The sequence below is a fragment of the Falco cherrug genome, chromosome 3, assembly GCF_023634085.1.
Source record: "Falco cherrug isolate bFalChe1 chromosome 3, bFalChe1.pri, whole genome shotgun sequence".
Classification (NCBI taxonomy): domain Eukaryota; kingdom Metazoa; phylum Chordata; class Aves; order Falconiformes; family Falconidae; genus Falco; species Falco cherrug.
Genome location: NC_073699.1, coordinates 90,849,468 through 90,866,138, shown reverse-complemented (window position 1 = coordinate 90,866,138; position 16,671 = coordinate 90,849,468). Strand labels below are relative to the sequence as shown.

General features: G+C 38.5%; 1 protein-coding gene across 7 annotated transcripts in view; it reads left to right on the top strand.

Annotated features, from left to right (window-relative positions):
• The window catches only part of PIGN (phosphatidylinositol glycan anchor biosynthesis class N), a 106,915-nt gene that overhangs the window by 17,487 nt on the left and 72,757 nt on the right, over positions 1-16,671 (top strand). For 6 of the 7 annotated variants that reach the window (XR_008731328.1, XM_055704642.1, XM_055704644.1 and 3 more), the window contains 5 exons: positions 2,504-2,625; positions 3,792-3,890; positions 8,685-8,791; positions 14,748-14,872; positions 16,103-16,233. Coding sequence is in view for 6 of the 7 variants with exons in the window: in XM_055704642.1 (XP_055560617.1) it covers positions 2,504-2,625; positions 3,792-3,890; positions 8,685-8,791; positions 14,748-14,872; positions 16,103-16,233 (584 nt within the window). In the remaining variant the exon portion in view is untranslated. Of the gene's footprint in view, positions 1-2,503; positions 2,626-3,791; positions 3,891-8,684; positions 8,792-14,747; positions 14,873-16,102; positions 16,234-16,671 lie in introns of those variants that run through there. The other variant, XM_055704647.1, reaches the window with a different exon arrangement.

The following is a 16,671-nucleotide window of genomic DNA, read 5'->3' as shown; positions in this document are numbered from 1 at the left end:
GAAAAAACGCGGCATGTCATACCCTCTGAAAGGTGGGAGTGTCAAGCAGCCCAGGGCCTGTCTGCAGGTCTATTACATGTACTGCTGCAATTTTGAAGGAAAAGACTTAGTGCGTTGTCACTAACTCTTTGAGCTACACAACTTCTGCCAGTTAAACTTATAAACAGGTCAACAAGATGAGATGTTGGTTGCTGGAAACTTTTTATTCCACAAAGTTAATTTTTGAGGTTTCCTTTTTCAGTAATATTAACCCAAAGTATATGCAGTTTAATGTAAAGTTCATTTTTTTGCACATTGATTCCTAAGGGACTGAACAGTTGGCACTTAACTGTTTTATAGTTTTTCTCATCCAGGTGGAGCACTTTGGGAACTACTGTGGTGTTAACAAGGAAAGATTATCATTAAATGAGCAAGAACCATTCTTGTAGCAATGTGCTATAAATAAGGCAAAGTTTTAGTAGGTATGTAAAATTAATAGTAAATATCCATTAGGCTTAGAGCAGATTTCTGGCTGATGTATGCTAAGTACCTAGTCTCTTCTCTTACACAGACTTTTTTCAAGAATATTTGTTTCAGCAGTGTTGTGATAGTTGTGAGGGATGGTAGGTGGTCTGAATTGCTGTGGTGGTGGTGCTGATTTTGGGGAAGATGTTTTCTTCATTGCCTGTCATGTTTCAGCTGTATTACTATATCATATTCATATTCATCATTGTTATTATGGGTAGCTAATGTTTATACTTTCAAGGAAATTAGTTTTTTTTAATGGTTCTTCTGAGTAAAAGGCTTTGAAATAATGCAAAATAGCTAAGTGAATTTTGAACGGGTAAATGACAATATCTAGCTATATTTTTTTCTGCTTGGTATGTATTATTGCTGACTTCAGATCCTGCAGTATAGCCCCACAAAAGAAAAGGTAAAGGATTACTTTCCAACTCAATAGAAATCAAACTCTAATTAAAAAAATTTCCTACCTGCTTTGACAATTAAGTGTGAGGGCCAAAAGTGTTTTGGTTTTGTCTTAAATCCTCCACTAACGCTGGTGGAGAAATACATTTTGATCAGTGTCTTCATTGAGAATAAATTAGAAATCATCTTAATACTTAAATTCTCTTTTCAAATTAATGCTTTTTTAAGTACAACTTGTCTTAAAACCTAATGGAGATGAGAGCTAGAAATAATTTGTAAGAGTGTTATATCACCTTTTATATTTTTCACTGCAATATTTGGGCTATTCCAGATACACCTGTGAGCTTTGAAGTAGGCCTGACAATGTGAGATCTAGGGTGAGTTAAAAAACCCCAAACAAGTAGCAAACTGAATCTGGCAAGCTTAGAGTGGAGCCTGACATTTTAGGTTGTGGTTTGATTCTTACTTCATTAGTGAGAAATATATTTAGAGCTGAGTGTACAGATCTTGTAATTAACAGCTGTATAAAATCTCTGTTAAAGTTACAAAGCATGAACTTGGGCTAAAACACATCTGATATAAGCTACAAAATTTGCTGTATTTTTATAATGGACAACAAAAATACAGTTTCCCAGTAATTTGTATCTTAAAAAACGCTTTGAATTTGTTCAGAAGATTCTGCTGCTTTTTTCCTAAACATTAGTATAAGGTATGTCCTGGCGTGTTTTGGGTTGTGTTTTTTCTTTATTTCTCCCCTTGCTCTGGCAGTGGGCAGTGAATTTCAGAAGATGGAGACAAGAAAACAGCATATGGTAATGCTCACCACTTGCTCTCCGACAGGCTCCAGCTGTTCATATCTTTAGCAGATGAGAGTAGTTTATGAGGCTGTTTCTTACCCTTGGGCTTTGTCCTCTGTTTTCTTTGCTTTTTATCTGCTATAACTATTGTATGTGCATAATCCCTAGACAATTTCTGTGTATGTGGTGAGAAGGCATTCTCCTTCACTTTGGTGTGATTGCAAAAGATGCAAGGTTTACTTAAATTTTCTCCATGTTGCTGAAATGATTTGCACCTTAGATTTATGTGGTTTTTAAATTCTCTTGGTGCTGGCTTCCAATATTCAGCACAGATAAAGGTAGGCATGTTCACAAGACCTAATTATAATTGAGCATATTTAATGAGTAAAGAAGATTGAACTAGATACTTTTAAGCTAAATGGAAAGAAGAAGGAAAAGTAACACCATGCAGAAACAATCTGTTAGGAGAGAAAAAATTATAGCAGAAAGCAGCAGAAAAAAATGGTATGTTAATTTTAAGTGTATTAGAACACGAGCTAAACTCATCTGTTAGTAGTGCTGATGGGCCACAATACTAATGTTCTCTGTGGGGCATTACAATATAGAACTACTTGCAGGTTAATGTTCCGCTTGTTTTGCTGCACAGCAGGTGGTAGTGAAAATCTGGTTTAGCCTGTTGTTTTGTTGTGGTGGGGTTTTTTGCATTTCCTGCCTCACGTCTACCTGTCACACTTTTTATCTGCAATTCATTGTACTTTCAAGAAGTCATAAGCATTAACTGCCTTGTATCCTGTTTTCAGGGGTATTCTAGAGAATAATGGCAGCTGGGGAATCTCTCACACCCGGGTCCCAACAGAATCCAGGCCAGGGCATGTTGCGCTTATAGCTGGATTTTATGAAGATGTCAGTGCAGTTGCTAAAGGTATGCTGGTCCTAAAGCTTTGAACACTGTCATCCACAGTAAGGTGTTCTGGTGATGTGCTGGGTTTCTAGATAATTCCTTATAGATATCTGCATAGTGGTTTGTATACTGAGATTATATGGGGGGAAAAAAAAATTAGGATGAATTTCCCACTCATTATTGATAGCTGTGAAAATAGCTTATGCAAATTAGTGTGTTGTAACATGGTAGAATTTAGCACCCTGAGTGTAAAAGCAGAAGTATTTTATGGATTGACATCTTCATGCAACAGAGTTTTTAACTATCATTTGGGATGTAATGGGAGATGGCTAAGTAGATGCTGCAAACAGAAGTGAACTGCAGTGTCTTAGCTGAACCATTGCTAGATTAAGCTGGAGAATCAGTAGCAAAATAACCCAAGTATGCTCTTTGTCCAGAGCTCACTGTGTCCTGTGTGCTTGGTGGTTAATAATGTGGAATGAGCCTTTGTTTTACTGATTTGGTCTTTTGTGTGGTCCTCTTCCTCTGGCCAGGCTTCCAGGCCCAAAGACTTGTGATGCTGTGTGTTGGTTTGGGGGGTGGGGGGTGGGGGGGTGGGTGTAAGAGGAATTTACTTGGTCTTATCCATGTTCCTAATCAAAAGGTTCTTCTTTCTAACATCTGCTACAAATGCAGCATTGGCAGGAATTGCTGTTAAGAGCATCTCTATTTTTCTGTCAGCTGCCTTGTCATGGAAATGGAAGATCTTGAAGGTTTTATTGTGATGAGGTGGAACATGACTGCTGGACATAGGATATATGAGTGTGTAATTTACTGCTTAAAATGCTAAAAGCTGAGTTCAGACAATAGGGGTTTTAGAATTCAGGATAATTTTAGCTGTTTAGAAGGTAAACCAGCTGTGTGTTTTGTCTGTTTGAATCCCTGCATAATGAGTTTGGCCTAAGTTTTCAGCTCGCTTCTTAATGGATGGGGGACTAATTGCAAACAGCTTGAAATGGAGGTAAAACCAAGACTTGCAAAGTGGTGTTCATTGTGAAATAATGTAAGGAAAGCTTAAAACCAAAAAGAACCCCAAAAACCAAACAAACAAAAACTCTAAAGAAACCATTTTGCATGGACTATCACACTTAGCAGTCAATGAGATCTTCTGGCAACCTCATTTAAATCCAGGTGTGTTTGTTTAACAGGATGGAAGGAGAATCCAGTGGAATTTGACTCTGTCTTCAATGAAAGTAAATATACTTGGAGCTGGGGAAGCCCAGATATTTTGCCAATGTTTGCAAAAGGTAAGCTTTAAATTTTGTGAATTTGTAACGCATAGTTATCAGGTAGTAAAATTAAGACACTTAAAATTTTTGAGTTTAGGAAGAAGGTGATTCAAGTATTTCCAGTTTGTATGTTTGCGTATACCTGATTCCTAGTTTGTGAATTCAAGACTGGCTGGAGAGAAAGAAGCACGCTTTTAAAGAGGTTATCCCTATCTGTTACTCATCCATTTAAACAGGACTTACCTAATTCTATCAGCGTGCTGAAGGATGCGTGCTGTTGGTTAAAAGGACCTAATATTTTTTCTTTAGCTGAAGTTTAAATTAAAGCTCTTGTTTGCAAGCCTGCAGCTGGGGTTTTTCTTCCTCTACATGCAACTCCCAGTGAGTTGGGTGATAGAACTGCAGCCATGCTTTTTGAGTGTCTGAGCTGGAGAAGTAGATTTGGCGGGTTATCCTGCTTCCACTCCAGAACAATGATGTGTAAAAACAAGAACTGTATGCAAGTAGGGACTGCCTGGTACTATTCATGAAGATGAGGTCTTTTCCTATCGTGTGCAGTGTGTTAGTCTTGTCACCCCAGTGCAATTGGTCTTTGAGCATGCAGAGGCTGCTGAGCAACACCTGAAACATTTAAAGGGCCTCCAAGTTTATTTTTGTTTTGTTCTTGGAAGAATGAGGGCATATACACGCTTTCCCATAATCTTGGAATAAAACAGTCTGAAGTGAAAAGGTGACAAGCTAGGGGCATAAGCTGCTGTTCTGTTCTAAGTATTGGCACTGGTGAATCAGAGAAATGTGATAGGGTAGGAGTAGAATCTATACTGGTTTAGGAAAAGTGTAGATCATATTTCTCATGATGATTCTTGAACTTTTTCTGAACTCCAATCTGAACTTCTCCCCTCCTCCTGATAGTCCTTCCCCTGTGCCCCCGTTTTCTGTTCTTTGCTTGAGCCTCGTGAGTTTGTAGTAAGATGTAAAAATATCTCTTGATAATTTCCCATGACCTCAGATTACAGCTTGTATTTGGGAATATTGTGATGGTGACTGGGGAGAGGGGAAAGGTAGTACACTGCCCTTGCACAGATTATTTACATTTTTGGAGATATGTTCTTGGGAAAATATTTGAGGAATTTAAGAATTTCCCAGAGCCCTGTCCTTCTACTAGTTTTGTTTGAGTAAGAAGATAAGCAGAGGACTTGGAATCAGCTTTGATGTTATCTGGAGGGATGTGCAAGGGTAACATCATACTCTTGTTGTGTGTTTTGATATGGTTTGTTCTAAGTAGCATCAACAATGGAGCTTTCTTTTGCAGGGGGAGGGAAATCCCCAGAACTGAGAAAGGTTTGGTGCAGCACTGTATCCAAGAAGTAGATGCTGTATGGGAAAATGAGTCGTAGTTTCTCATGATGGAAAGGTAGATTAACTTCCTGCAGTAGAAAAAGGTGTTCCCCCTTCTTCCAAAGAAGAGAAGTTTTATAATACAGAAGGGAATGGAATCAAGTGTTTGTTCTTTGCTTTTACAAAAAAAGCCAAAAAGGAGATAGGGGAGCATAGCTTAATTTCTGTTGCTCTTTCCATGTTGTAAATTAGTGAGGTCACAGGCTCTTCTTTTATCAATTCTTCCAAGAACAAAACAAAAATAAACTTGGAGGCCCTTTAAATGTTTCAGGTGTTGCTCAGCAGCCTCTGCATGCTCAAAGACCAAAAAGAAGTTTATCATGCCAAAATGTTCAGAACTGTATTAACTGTTTCACTGCTTCCATCAGATGATGCATAAAGAGTATATAATACTTGCTGGGTTTTGGGAAGGAGAGAAAAATCCTGTCATTGTCTATGTTCTTCAGGTCTTTTTCTTGTCACAAAAGAAATATTTCAGTGAAATGTTTGAGGATTCTATAGAGAGGGTAAATAAAATGCTCACAGTTCTCTTTCAATATCAAAATAGGTATGCATGAAATCTAAATTTATCAGGCATCTCAGTGACTGTGTGATTAGCGTTTTAGTCTGAGAAAATGTCCGAAGTGCCTTTGGAACTGGTGTGCAATTTACTGAAGTCTTAAGCAAGGTTAAAAAGAGTTAGTTTCTAATAGTTGAACTTACTTAAGTTACACAAGTTCAGTGTGCTAATTTTAACCTTATTTTCTTCGATATTTTTAGATTATGACATTGAAATTAACTGAAAATAATGTACTTTGAAAACGCCTCTTTTCTTTCCAGAATGCTCCTTAAAATTTTGAGGTTTGCTTCGAGGCTTGCCAGAATTTGAGATTTGATGTGAGCAGTCCAGTTCACATTTGTCATGGGTGTAGGCTGGAGTATAATCCAGTGTTGAATGCCATGCTGAGAAAGGAGCTGAGGCTGTTGCTTCTGTTAACGGAGGTAGATATTAGTCCATTGCACCCAGGTTGCCATTTGTTCCACAGGTTCCCTTTCTCTGTCATTTTAACTAGCAGCAAGGCTAGGGTTTAGCTTGAGTATGAAGAAGGGTATTGTCAAGACCATGGGAACAACAGGACAAACTTTTGCCAGGGTTATTCTGGACAGACAGATGGCTTGGTCTCCTCTTGTTCCTACAGCACACCAAGAAAAATGCAGAATTTCTCACATTCCTCAGCTGGCTGTGTTTGATGACAGTTCTCTGATGCCTGTACTCTGTCAGCTCGGTGTCTGACTGTTCTCGGCCTTCATTCTTTCCCCCCACCCCGCTTTTTTGCCTGCAAAATTTGCTAGCAAAGGTCTCCTGCTGGTCTTGGCTTTGATCCATGAAAGACTTGTCAGACGGGACCTGCCTCACTACCAGAGTGAGAGCTTTACTTTCCACGGGATGTAAATCTTACTGTAAGAGGGTGATAACTTGGTCCCTGATCCTAATATTTGAATAATGATTCTGAGGGTGGGATGATGTGCCAGACGGGTATGCAGTAGGAATAGGTTGTATCTGGTGTATGAGTTTCTGGCACCTCCAGTTATTTTCCTTAGCCTAATGGCAGCACTAAACCCAGTAGAGCTCTGTGCTCACTTCTGAAGGTTTTCATCTCTGGGTTCCTTCTACTTCTCTGTCCCATCTTTGCTTCCTCATTCACAGACTTAAAGTATTGGGAATACTGTTGTCTACCACCTCTCATACAACAGAAATCATATTTTGTAACAGTTTGCAAAGTAGGGTTTCTTATTAAAAAAAAAAAATTACAGGCTATGCAGGTGCTCTAAAACTTTCATAGTGTGGCTTCATTTTGCCATTGTTTCTTTTTATAGCAGTGCAGGGTTGGGTGGGTTGGTTTCTTTTTGCTCTGGTAGAAATTAGAAAAGGGTAAATAGTAGGTATGTTCCTTTGCCTGGTCTGCAAACTGCATGCTTTCATTTGGCTTCTTTGCTGTGGCACCTCTCAAAGACAGGTCTTCTTGGGTTTGCTGTGACACTGCAGAAAAACAGCACAGCAGCGTACCTTCTTAGACCATCAGTCATCCTGACAGTGATAGCCAGGGCTTATTTCTTCTTTTGAACTCATATATCCACCAGCTGGAACTCCTGAATTCACTTTTTAATGCCTGGAAATATTTGCTTTTCTTTCAGACTGTGAGAGTGCAGTGAGTATTCTGGGTTATAAGTAGTAGTAACATCTCCTGGGGGACAGTGGGGAGTCGCACCAGAAAATCTGTGCCAGCTTTCATCTTCCTGGCCTGAAATACCTGCATTCCTTGTGTGGGTTTGGACGTAATCATGGTTAAACAGCTCCCTTATACTGGGGTGTTAGTTCATTCACAAGCCTGGAAGCTTACAAAACTGTGTTATGTAATTGCGACATCCAGCAAATTGGTTATAGTCTCCCTAGCCATCAACTGATTGAAGAACATTTTCTCCTCTGGGAGTTTACATAGTCACAGTAGAATCCCTGAGCTGTAACAGCTCAGTCATTGACTAAATTATTTCATTAAACCCCGCTGAACTTCAGATCTTTCCAGGACTTCAGAAGTTTACTTTCTTCTGGGTCTTCATCTCCGCCCCACCCCCTTGTCTGCTTTGCTCTCTTGACAGTGCGTGCAGAATGGAATTGCCTTGTCCAGATGCTGTGTTTTCATGTCAGTGGCCCTTGTGTTGTACTTGATGCCTGAACATAGTCCAGTAGTTTTCCCTTTTATATTTTGAATCCATGTTTTAAAGGTGCAGACTTTGAATATTGTCTTTCTGAAGTTGTCTGCTTGGCTTTCAATACTGTGCCTCTAGGACTGATGTACAGTAACCAAGTTACATCCCTCCTGTTGCCTTTCTTATGTGTCGTGTATGATATCTTCCTGTTTAAAAGGTCTCATTGATAGGGCATTATCTTGTATGATTCAGTTTGGCAACCAAAAGCTAAATACATTTTCTTAAACAAGACACCACCCCCCCCCCCCCCCAAAACACGTGTTCAAACAAGGCTCTTAATGTGTAGCTTCCTCTGTTACAAGTTGCTCAGTGAAATTCCTTGTTTCAAAACTAAATTCTATTTAATTTGCTTTCACTGGGATTTGTTCTACTCCTGTCTGCTTTTTCCATACTTTATTTCTTCACCTGGGCATACTGAATAACATTGTTCCCCATTCATCTGGGGTGCTGATAAGCTAAATGTGTTAAAATGGTATCCAGGCTTCAGAAAAACATAAATTATGGGGAAGTTTAAAATAAGGAGAGAACTTCTTTGACTTCTCTCAGGATTGTCATTCTTGATAGGCCATTCTACTACTCCGGTGCATTAATATTACTGTATTTTTGACTATGAGAAAGGCAAGAAAACTTCCCTCTGTTTCCTATTCCATCTGTATTTTTTTGCAGGTGCTACTGGGGATCATGTTTATACATTTTGTTATGCAGCGGAAAGTGAAGACTTCGGAGCGCAAGATGCAGCCAAGCTTGACATGTGGGTTTTTGATCATGTTAAGGTGAGCAGAGAATCTCTGTATGCTACCTGTGTATAAAAAAGCACAGCTGGATGTTAACTTTATCATAGAACTAGAAAGTAAGAAATTTTTTGAAAGACACATTGCTTGGGGTCATTATTAAAAATTGCTTGAATCAATTGCCATGACTAGTGTAATGGAAGCTTAGAGGAAGTATTTGTCATTCAATGCTAATAAAAGCCCCAACATTTATAAAGTACCCATGAAAACATTCTTGGCTTTTCTTTATCTTAAATTTGCATATAATCTGAAACCCCTCTAGGAGTACTACAGACCGTTTAAAATCTTGAATATGATTAGTTAAGGATTTTATAACAAGTATTACGGCGTGGCAGAAATGGTAAGTCTTCATTATGAGGAAGAAATAGACAATATTAATGACTTAAAATTTGTCAGGCTTGTACCCGCCATAATTACACAGTGTGGCAGGTTCTGATGCACGTAGCTGATGGCTCATTATCTGCTGTGGGTCATGCTGTCTATGCTGTGACGGCTGGAGGAATTATGGCTGGTTTTGGGGTGGGAGGCAGCTTAGGCCCTGAAGCGATGTAACTTGTTCATGTGGTGCTGTGCTCAGCTGACTCAGGTCTGTGCTGGCTCATGACCGCTGTTTTCTGTGCCACTGTCACTGTGAGTATTAATAGTCCAAGGCACACAGTTTCTGATTATTCACATTATTCCATGCTACCTCGCTTGTCTTGGATTAAGAAGTGCTGATAGTGAGTATTGGTGTATAAATATCTGTATCAGTGGAGCAATTAGGTGAGCTACTTTTTGGATCTCATAACAATGTTAATGGAGTTTAGGACTTAATAAAACTTCTTCCACAAGATCTCTGCTCTCTGTGCATTAACATTAGCATAAATCAGATTAAACCAAATATAAAGCCAAATAAATCGATAAACAAAATCAGTATATATATTAGGAAGCCAGGCGTGGATCTGCTTTGAACAGTGACATAGGGTGGAAAAGTTCATTTTAGTTTGCTTATTTTCTAAGAAAGTGATTTGCAGGTGAAAAGATGTACTTTTTTTAACTGCTATGCTTTCCCTGAATGTGTGAGTTTACCAGGTTTTGTGTTGTAATGTACACGAATAATGCAAATCAAATTAGGTTGTCAATTGCACTTAAGTAGCTGTTGTCTTAAGGTTGACCTGCTGTCATTTGGAGCTGCACAGGTATATAAGGGTGGTACTATATTTCTTTTACTTCGAAACACCTAATGGCATTTCTTCTTTCAGACTATAATGGTACATCTAATATATATGTCATTACTGATGACTTTTTTTTCCTTGGAGCCAGCACCATTATTTTAAAGGCTTATTTTGCCGGTCTAAATTTCATACTGTGAATGGATAGGACTTGATTGACTGGTGTAAAAACACCTATTCCATTAATCATCTCTTCACTTACACATCAATGGTTGCTTCAGGAGCATGAAACTTGAGTCATTCTGCTATTATAACCCAAACAACTCTCAGCTATACTGGTGAGTTTATATAGAACTAACAATGTCAATTTGCTGAAATCTAAATTCTGCTTTGCCTGCATTTTTTTTCTTCCTCGGAGTTTTATCTCAAATATTTAACAATATATCATTTAACTCTATTGGGCAGGGTGGTCCCTGGTTTTCTGCCTCTTAAGGAAGTAAAAGACACTAACATGTACTCCCTCTCTACTGTGAAGTCAGCAGGTCCCAAGCATCATGAAGGCCACTTGTCGCTTCCTCTGCCCCAAAAAAGATGGGGATAAAACAGAGAATAGCTAACTAATGTTTGTGCTACTAGTGCTGCCACCCTGAAGTTGCTCATTCTCTTAAAAAGCACTAACTAATGATAACTCAGTGGGTCAGGAGATAGGAAACTGACGAGTTTTTATTTGTATGGATCAGAAGCAGATTGCTTAAATCATGAGTAGATATCATGTGTGTGATATTAGGTAATTCCTGTCATGTCTGCTCGTGGTGCAAGGTGATCCTAGTTCTTTCTTGGGAACTTAGAATAAACTCAGTATAAACTAGGCTGGATGGGGTTTATATCTGCAGCTGGGTTAAAAGTCAGTGATTTTAATGTGTGGTAATAGCTTGGGAGTGGCTTGGAGATCCAGATGGGTGTGGAGCTGATTGATTATGGGTTTTTTTCTGGTTTTTGGTTCTGTTTTGGTTTTGGGTTTTTTAGAAGCCTTCAGAATAGTTAAGGGGCTGAGTGTAAATTAGTGTGATGTGGCCTAATGATCCTCAGTTAAATAACCTTTACCTAGATCATACTTTGAGTCGGTGCTAAAGAAAAATTAGGGAGCAAAATACTGGGAGTCTAGGTTAAGTAACAGGAAAAATATGGTCTTTTTTAATTTTTTTAATGCATTTCTGGTTTTTTAAGTATTAGAAGACATATATATATTTATAAAGAAGAACTCTTTGTTGTTTGGGTTTCTTTTTTCTTTTTTTGTTTGGTGGGTAAAATTATTAAAGTTCTAGGAACTTAAGTAGTCTTGGAGGTAAGTCCCAGTAATGGTCTAACCACAACTTATTATGACCACAGGTTAGGATATGCTCAAGATAATCAGTTGATGCCTTCTGATTTAAATGGATATGTAGGTGCAGATGGCATGCTTTTTTTTTTTTTTTTCTTTTTCTTTTTTTCATTTTGAACACAGTACTTCATTCTTCCTTTGGCCCCGTTCAGACTCTCCCTTCTGTGCAGGCTGGGGGCTGGAGTCCAAAACTGATGTTAAACTTTGAAGCTCTGCAGACACTGCCACAACGTGATGTTTATTTCTGCCAATGGATTTCAATACGGATAGCTCCGCTCTAACTGGCAGCACAATGGTTGAATGATTTATTTTAGATTCTTAGTGTAGGAGTCTTGTGCATGAGCATGCTCAGTTGATATAAACCTGGCATATATATGTTTATCATGCCTTTTTACATTTATTTTACATCTATAAAGTGGCATAAATATTTAAACTTTTTCATCGGCACAAATCAGCTTTAATCAACCAATTTAACTAAATTGTCCAGGGTTTATGTATGAAGGAGTTTTGTGAAAGGAGAAAGTTTATTTGGTTTCTTTCTTCCTGTACATCCATGCATCAGCAACCGTTTATCAGATCTACTAAAGGATTGTGCTTCCATGGAGGGCTTTATTTGGGGGAACAAACAGTCCCCAACAATGTATGTTAAACATCTATGGAGTCCATATTTTGTTCAGACATTGGCAAATCATTATTTTGCTAGACCTTCTAGGTAGTCTTTTTTTTTTTTCTCCATTGCTTTCTCCCATCCAAGGAGTGAGAAGATACTGAAAGATTTCACATAGTTGTAACCAAACTTTTCTTGTAGTATTTTAGTTAGTATTACATTATAATTAACTTCACAGGTAACTATGAATGTTTTAATGGGAAACTTATTGCTGATCTTAGTAAATTGCTTATCAGTTGTAGCCAGGGAATTATTTGTTATTAGTTGCCAGAAAATCATAGAAAAGTTGCCAGAATCATAGAAAAAGAAGGTTGGAAGAAAGCTGTAGTGGTCATTGAGTCCAACTACCTGCATGAAGGAGGTCCAGTTAGAGCAGCCTGCCCAGTCAAGTTTTGAGCATCTTCAAGGGCAAAAATTCAGAAATTCAACAACTTCTTGAGCACCTGTTCTGGTATCTGGCTACAGTCATGGTTTAAAATTTTTTCAGAAGCCTATTTTACTGTAGTTTCCCACATTTCAAACTGAGTTTCCCCTTTTCGCATCACCAAGGGCCTCTGGTTCAATCTTCTCTTCACCCTGCCAGTAGCAGATGGTTGTAGACAGTAATGAGATCTCTCCTAAGCTGTCTTTTCTTGAGACTGGATAAACTGAGTTCTCTCAGCCTCTTTGTTGTTTACTCCTGTCTCTGAAACTTCTTGGAGGCGTTCAGCTTAAATATACAAAGGAGGTAATATTACTAAATAGAGCAAATAAAAGGGAAACAAAAATGGAGAGAGAAAGATATAGCTAACATATAATGGTGGCTTGGAAACAAACTAGTGTTGAGTGGCAGCAGGTCTCAAATTTTTTGAATACTGTGTACCAAAAAGAAGAGGCCTTTAGCTGGTTATGAAGAGATACAAGGATAGTGCTGGGCAGATGGTTCAGCAATCTCCAGAGCAAAGCCAAGTGGGTTTTGCCCCTGCTGTTTGATGTCCTGCTCACCACCTTTATCAGCGAAAGATAACTCCTTGTGGTGACCTTCCTATTTGTGGGTTTTTTTAGTAAACCGTTTTAAAAAATGTTCCATGGGATAAAGTTTACTATTTGCTTTGGGAAAAGATGCCACATCTTAGTTACACTTGTCTTTTATCATCTCGTTCTTAATTAGCCACAGGTTGGGCAAGCTCCTCTGGCTGCTGCTGCTCTGGGTTACGAGGTGGCTGGGGCTGGGCGAGTGGGGTGGTTTTGGGGTGTTGTGGGGACTCCTTGGGTGGGAGAGGAAAAGCTCAGGCTTTGCCTTCTTTACAACAGTTTCATTTGCTAATCAGTCCACAGTAGAAAAATATCTATCTTCTAATGTTTATCTACATTTTAGGATTTAATTTCGGGACTTTCCTGTTCGTCTGTTTTGATATGTTGTTTCTTTTTATTTAATTAAAAATAAGAAAACATAATTATACTGTATCCTGCAAATTACTGGTGTGCTCTGGAAGGCTTCTTCAGTCTGTGGTCAAATATGTGCAGGTGGACAGACCCCTGTGGGACATGGAAATCTCCATAAAAATAATTATAGTGCTATTGAATGTGATCAGACTTTTTTTCTTGTATCTTTGTTTAAAATATCTCTGGACTTTGGTTATGATTTTGTTTGGACAAGAGCTGAAGCTGTGAGTGTGCAAACATTAGTCCATTTGGCTTGTGCATATTCAAGGGGAATAAAAGGTGGGATTGTGTACTGCCATGGTTTCCTGACACAGTTTAGTGTGATACACTTGCTGCCAGTTTAGTCTTCCTCTGGGTACAGTGACTTTTGTTTACGCAAGGTTTGAGCTTTAGTTTTTAAGAGCTCCATTGCTGTCACAGGTATCTGGTGGACTGCTCTGCCCTTTGGTGGCAGAAATGGTTCGCTGGCTCTACCAGCATTTTCCCTGGACTCCTGTGTGAAATTCAAAGACATTTTCCTTTATATTAGTGTACTAAAGGCTTCTCTGGATGCTCTTTGAACTAAAGCCCTACCCAACTTTGTTCCCTTGAGCAGTGCTGTTACTAAGGAGATCATGTTGGAATAGCTGTCTGCCTGCATTTTGCATTGCTCTAATGTGGCTGGTCTAACACAGAGTAGCCATGTCAAGACTTATTCAATCTGAGGGAAAAATCCTCCCCTGGCATCTGCCTCAGGGATGCTTAAGTAGGACATGTGCAAGGCAGATGTATGGTCTGTAGTTCATGTATTTGTAAAGCGTATCTTGACTTGTTCTGGTTTAATTTCGTTTCTGCAAACAAGTTGTAGTTGCAGCTCAGTCCTGCAGAACCTGCTTCCAAAGCAAGGTTGAGACCTTTGCTTCTGGCTTGAATTTGATAAATCAATGGAAATGTAAAGTGCTAGTGGTGCTTAGGAGTGCTTCATCGTTGCGATTATACAGGAGGCAAAGAAGGGGTGATATGCATTTATCTGGTATTTCTGTCTAAAGAAACTCAAAAATCCAAAGAAAACCAAAACAACCCCCCCAAACCCCAACAAAAATAGCCTACAACTTCAAGAGTGTTGCCTTAGATAAGTTGAAACTTTGAACTGACTATACTGATGGTAGTTATCCTCCTAAGTAGTAAATCGGGAAGTAATTAATCTTTCTCTTTTGTTAACTGATAACTACTGGTATTTTGACATGAAAACAGCTGCATTTCAGTTTTAATAGGCTGCCCATTGTCTTTTTCCATTGTGTACAGTTTAATATCTTAATGGCTTATTCCATACAGAGCTTCTTTAATTCTTCCAGAAGTAATCAAACATTGTTCTCTGCACTGAATGAAGAGAAAGTTGTTCTATTCCTGCATTTGCTAGGCATAGACACAAATGGACATGCTCATCGGCCAAACTCGAGGTAATTGAGAGATTAAGCATATCTTTCTCATGACTTTTAAATGCATACAGTAACTTCTTTATCAATGCTATTTATCGAGCCTGAAACAAGACTTGCAGTCTTGAGGGTTTCTACAATAGGTCATATATGTCACCATGATTACCTATGTTCTGAATTTTGTGGGATTTTCTGTTTTTCAGGTCTCGCCTGTAGATGTGACAGATTTTTGCTCTGGTTATACTCCTGTACTCAAGTCTGATTTCTGGCAGATTGTCTTAGTTATAGTCAACATATAATCTAGAGGATATGTAAGAAATTAGAGTTTTAAATGTAAAATGAAAACAGTTCTTGGATTCCTTGTAGCTGAAATGGTATGGTTGAATATAAATTCAGTAAGCTCAGGAATAGTGGCTGCAAGTTCCAGAATTATGTTTTAGCTTTCCTTGAACAAAGAGAAGAGTTTAGATTAATAGTACTCATCACCAATTCATCTTGAAGTGTGTTATTTGAAAACTTTTTTTCATTTCCTTGTATGCTTTAATGTAGGATGTCTTTCTCTTGATCCTTGCATACTTTTTAAAATCTTTCCTTTGATTTCCCACATCATTCCAAAGTTCATACTTGCCTTATGTGTCATTCATTTTGTTATGATTTTTTGAAGATAGACTTCTTAAACTGACTTTAGCACCAGCAATAAATAGAAAATTAGTTGGCTGAAAGTTTATCATGGTCACTTTTTCTAGAAAAAATACAGATTTTTGGTTTAGCCTCTGTTCAACAATGCTCTGAGAATCATCTCAAAACAGTCTGTGCATGGTGAGATCTTTCTTTGCTATCTAGTTACTGGCTTAATTTTTGAATTAAATTTAAATTTTTGAAACTCACAATTTAAGGCATTTAAGTTTTTCCAGAGTTCATTAGTTTTGATACTCTCCTTAACTTGCCTGATAGCTGTATATGATTACAGTCTTCAGCCAAGGACAGGTCAGATTTGAAATAAAAATAAACATCCATTTGAGACTGTAGTTTCAGGAACCTTCGAAGTGTGCTGTGGCAATTTAGTATCTCACAGAAGACTTAGAGGAGGAGATATTTTACATCTAGGATTCATTTTGTTATCTTAAGGTTCTCTAGAGGATAAAGCTGTCTATAACCAAAGGACTGGGCATTCTATGACTATTGATAACTTGCTTTATACCGAGTGAGAGAGCCACTTTGAATCTGACAACATTTTTTTTCATATTCTCCTAGGGAATACAAGGAGAATATTAAAAAAGTTGATGAGGGTATAAAAGAAATTGCTTCAGTGATTGACAGTTTTTATGGAAATGATGGGAAAACTGCATTTATTTTAACTTCTGATCATGGAATGACAGATTGGGGTGAGTATTTTTAAATCTTGAGTCAGCTGAGTTTATAGGTGAGTATCTGGAGTGTAATTAAAGCTCTGTCCCATTGGAAGCTTCGGAGCCCCTGCTTTGATTTGATATCTTAAGTGTTGCTTGTATGTAAAACCCACGCAAATTAGGAAATGGTTAATTGGCTGCAGGGACCCTCATCAGCCCTGTGACAGCTAAGTTGCATAGCTGGACAGAAAAAAGAAAATTGAGTAAAGCTTAACTCCCTTAGTGGCTGCTAGTAGCGATAAAAAGACCTGAATACTACCTCTGTCAGAGCCTTCCTGCAGAAAACCAGCTCAAGGAAGAGGAGATTGTGTTATTTGGCTGCCAACAGCAGAGTTTGTCTTGTTCCAGCCCATGTGGGAGATACAGTTTTCATTTTGGTGCTCTGGAGCACCTGGGAAAGGTGGCAAATCTGTT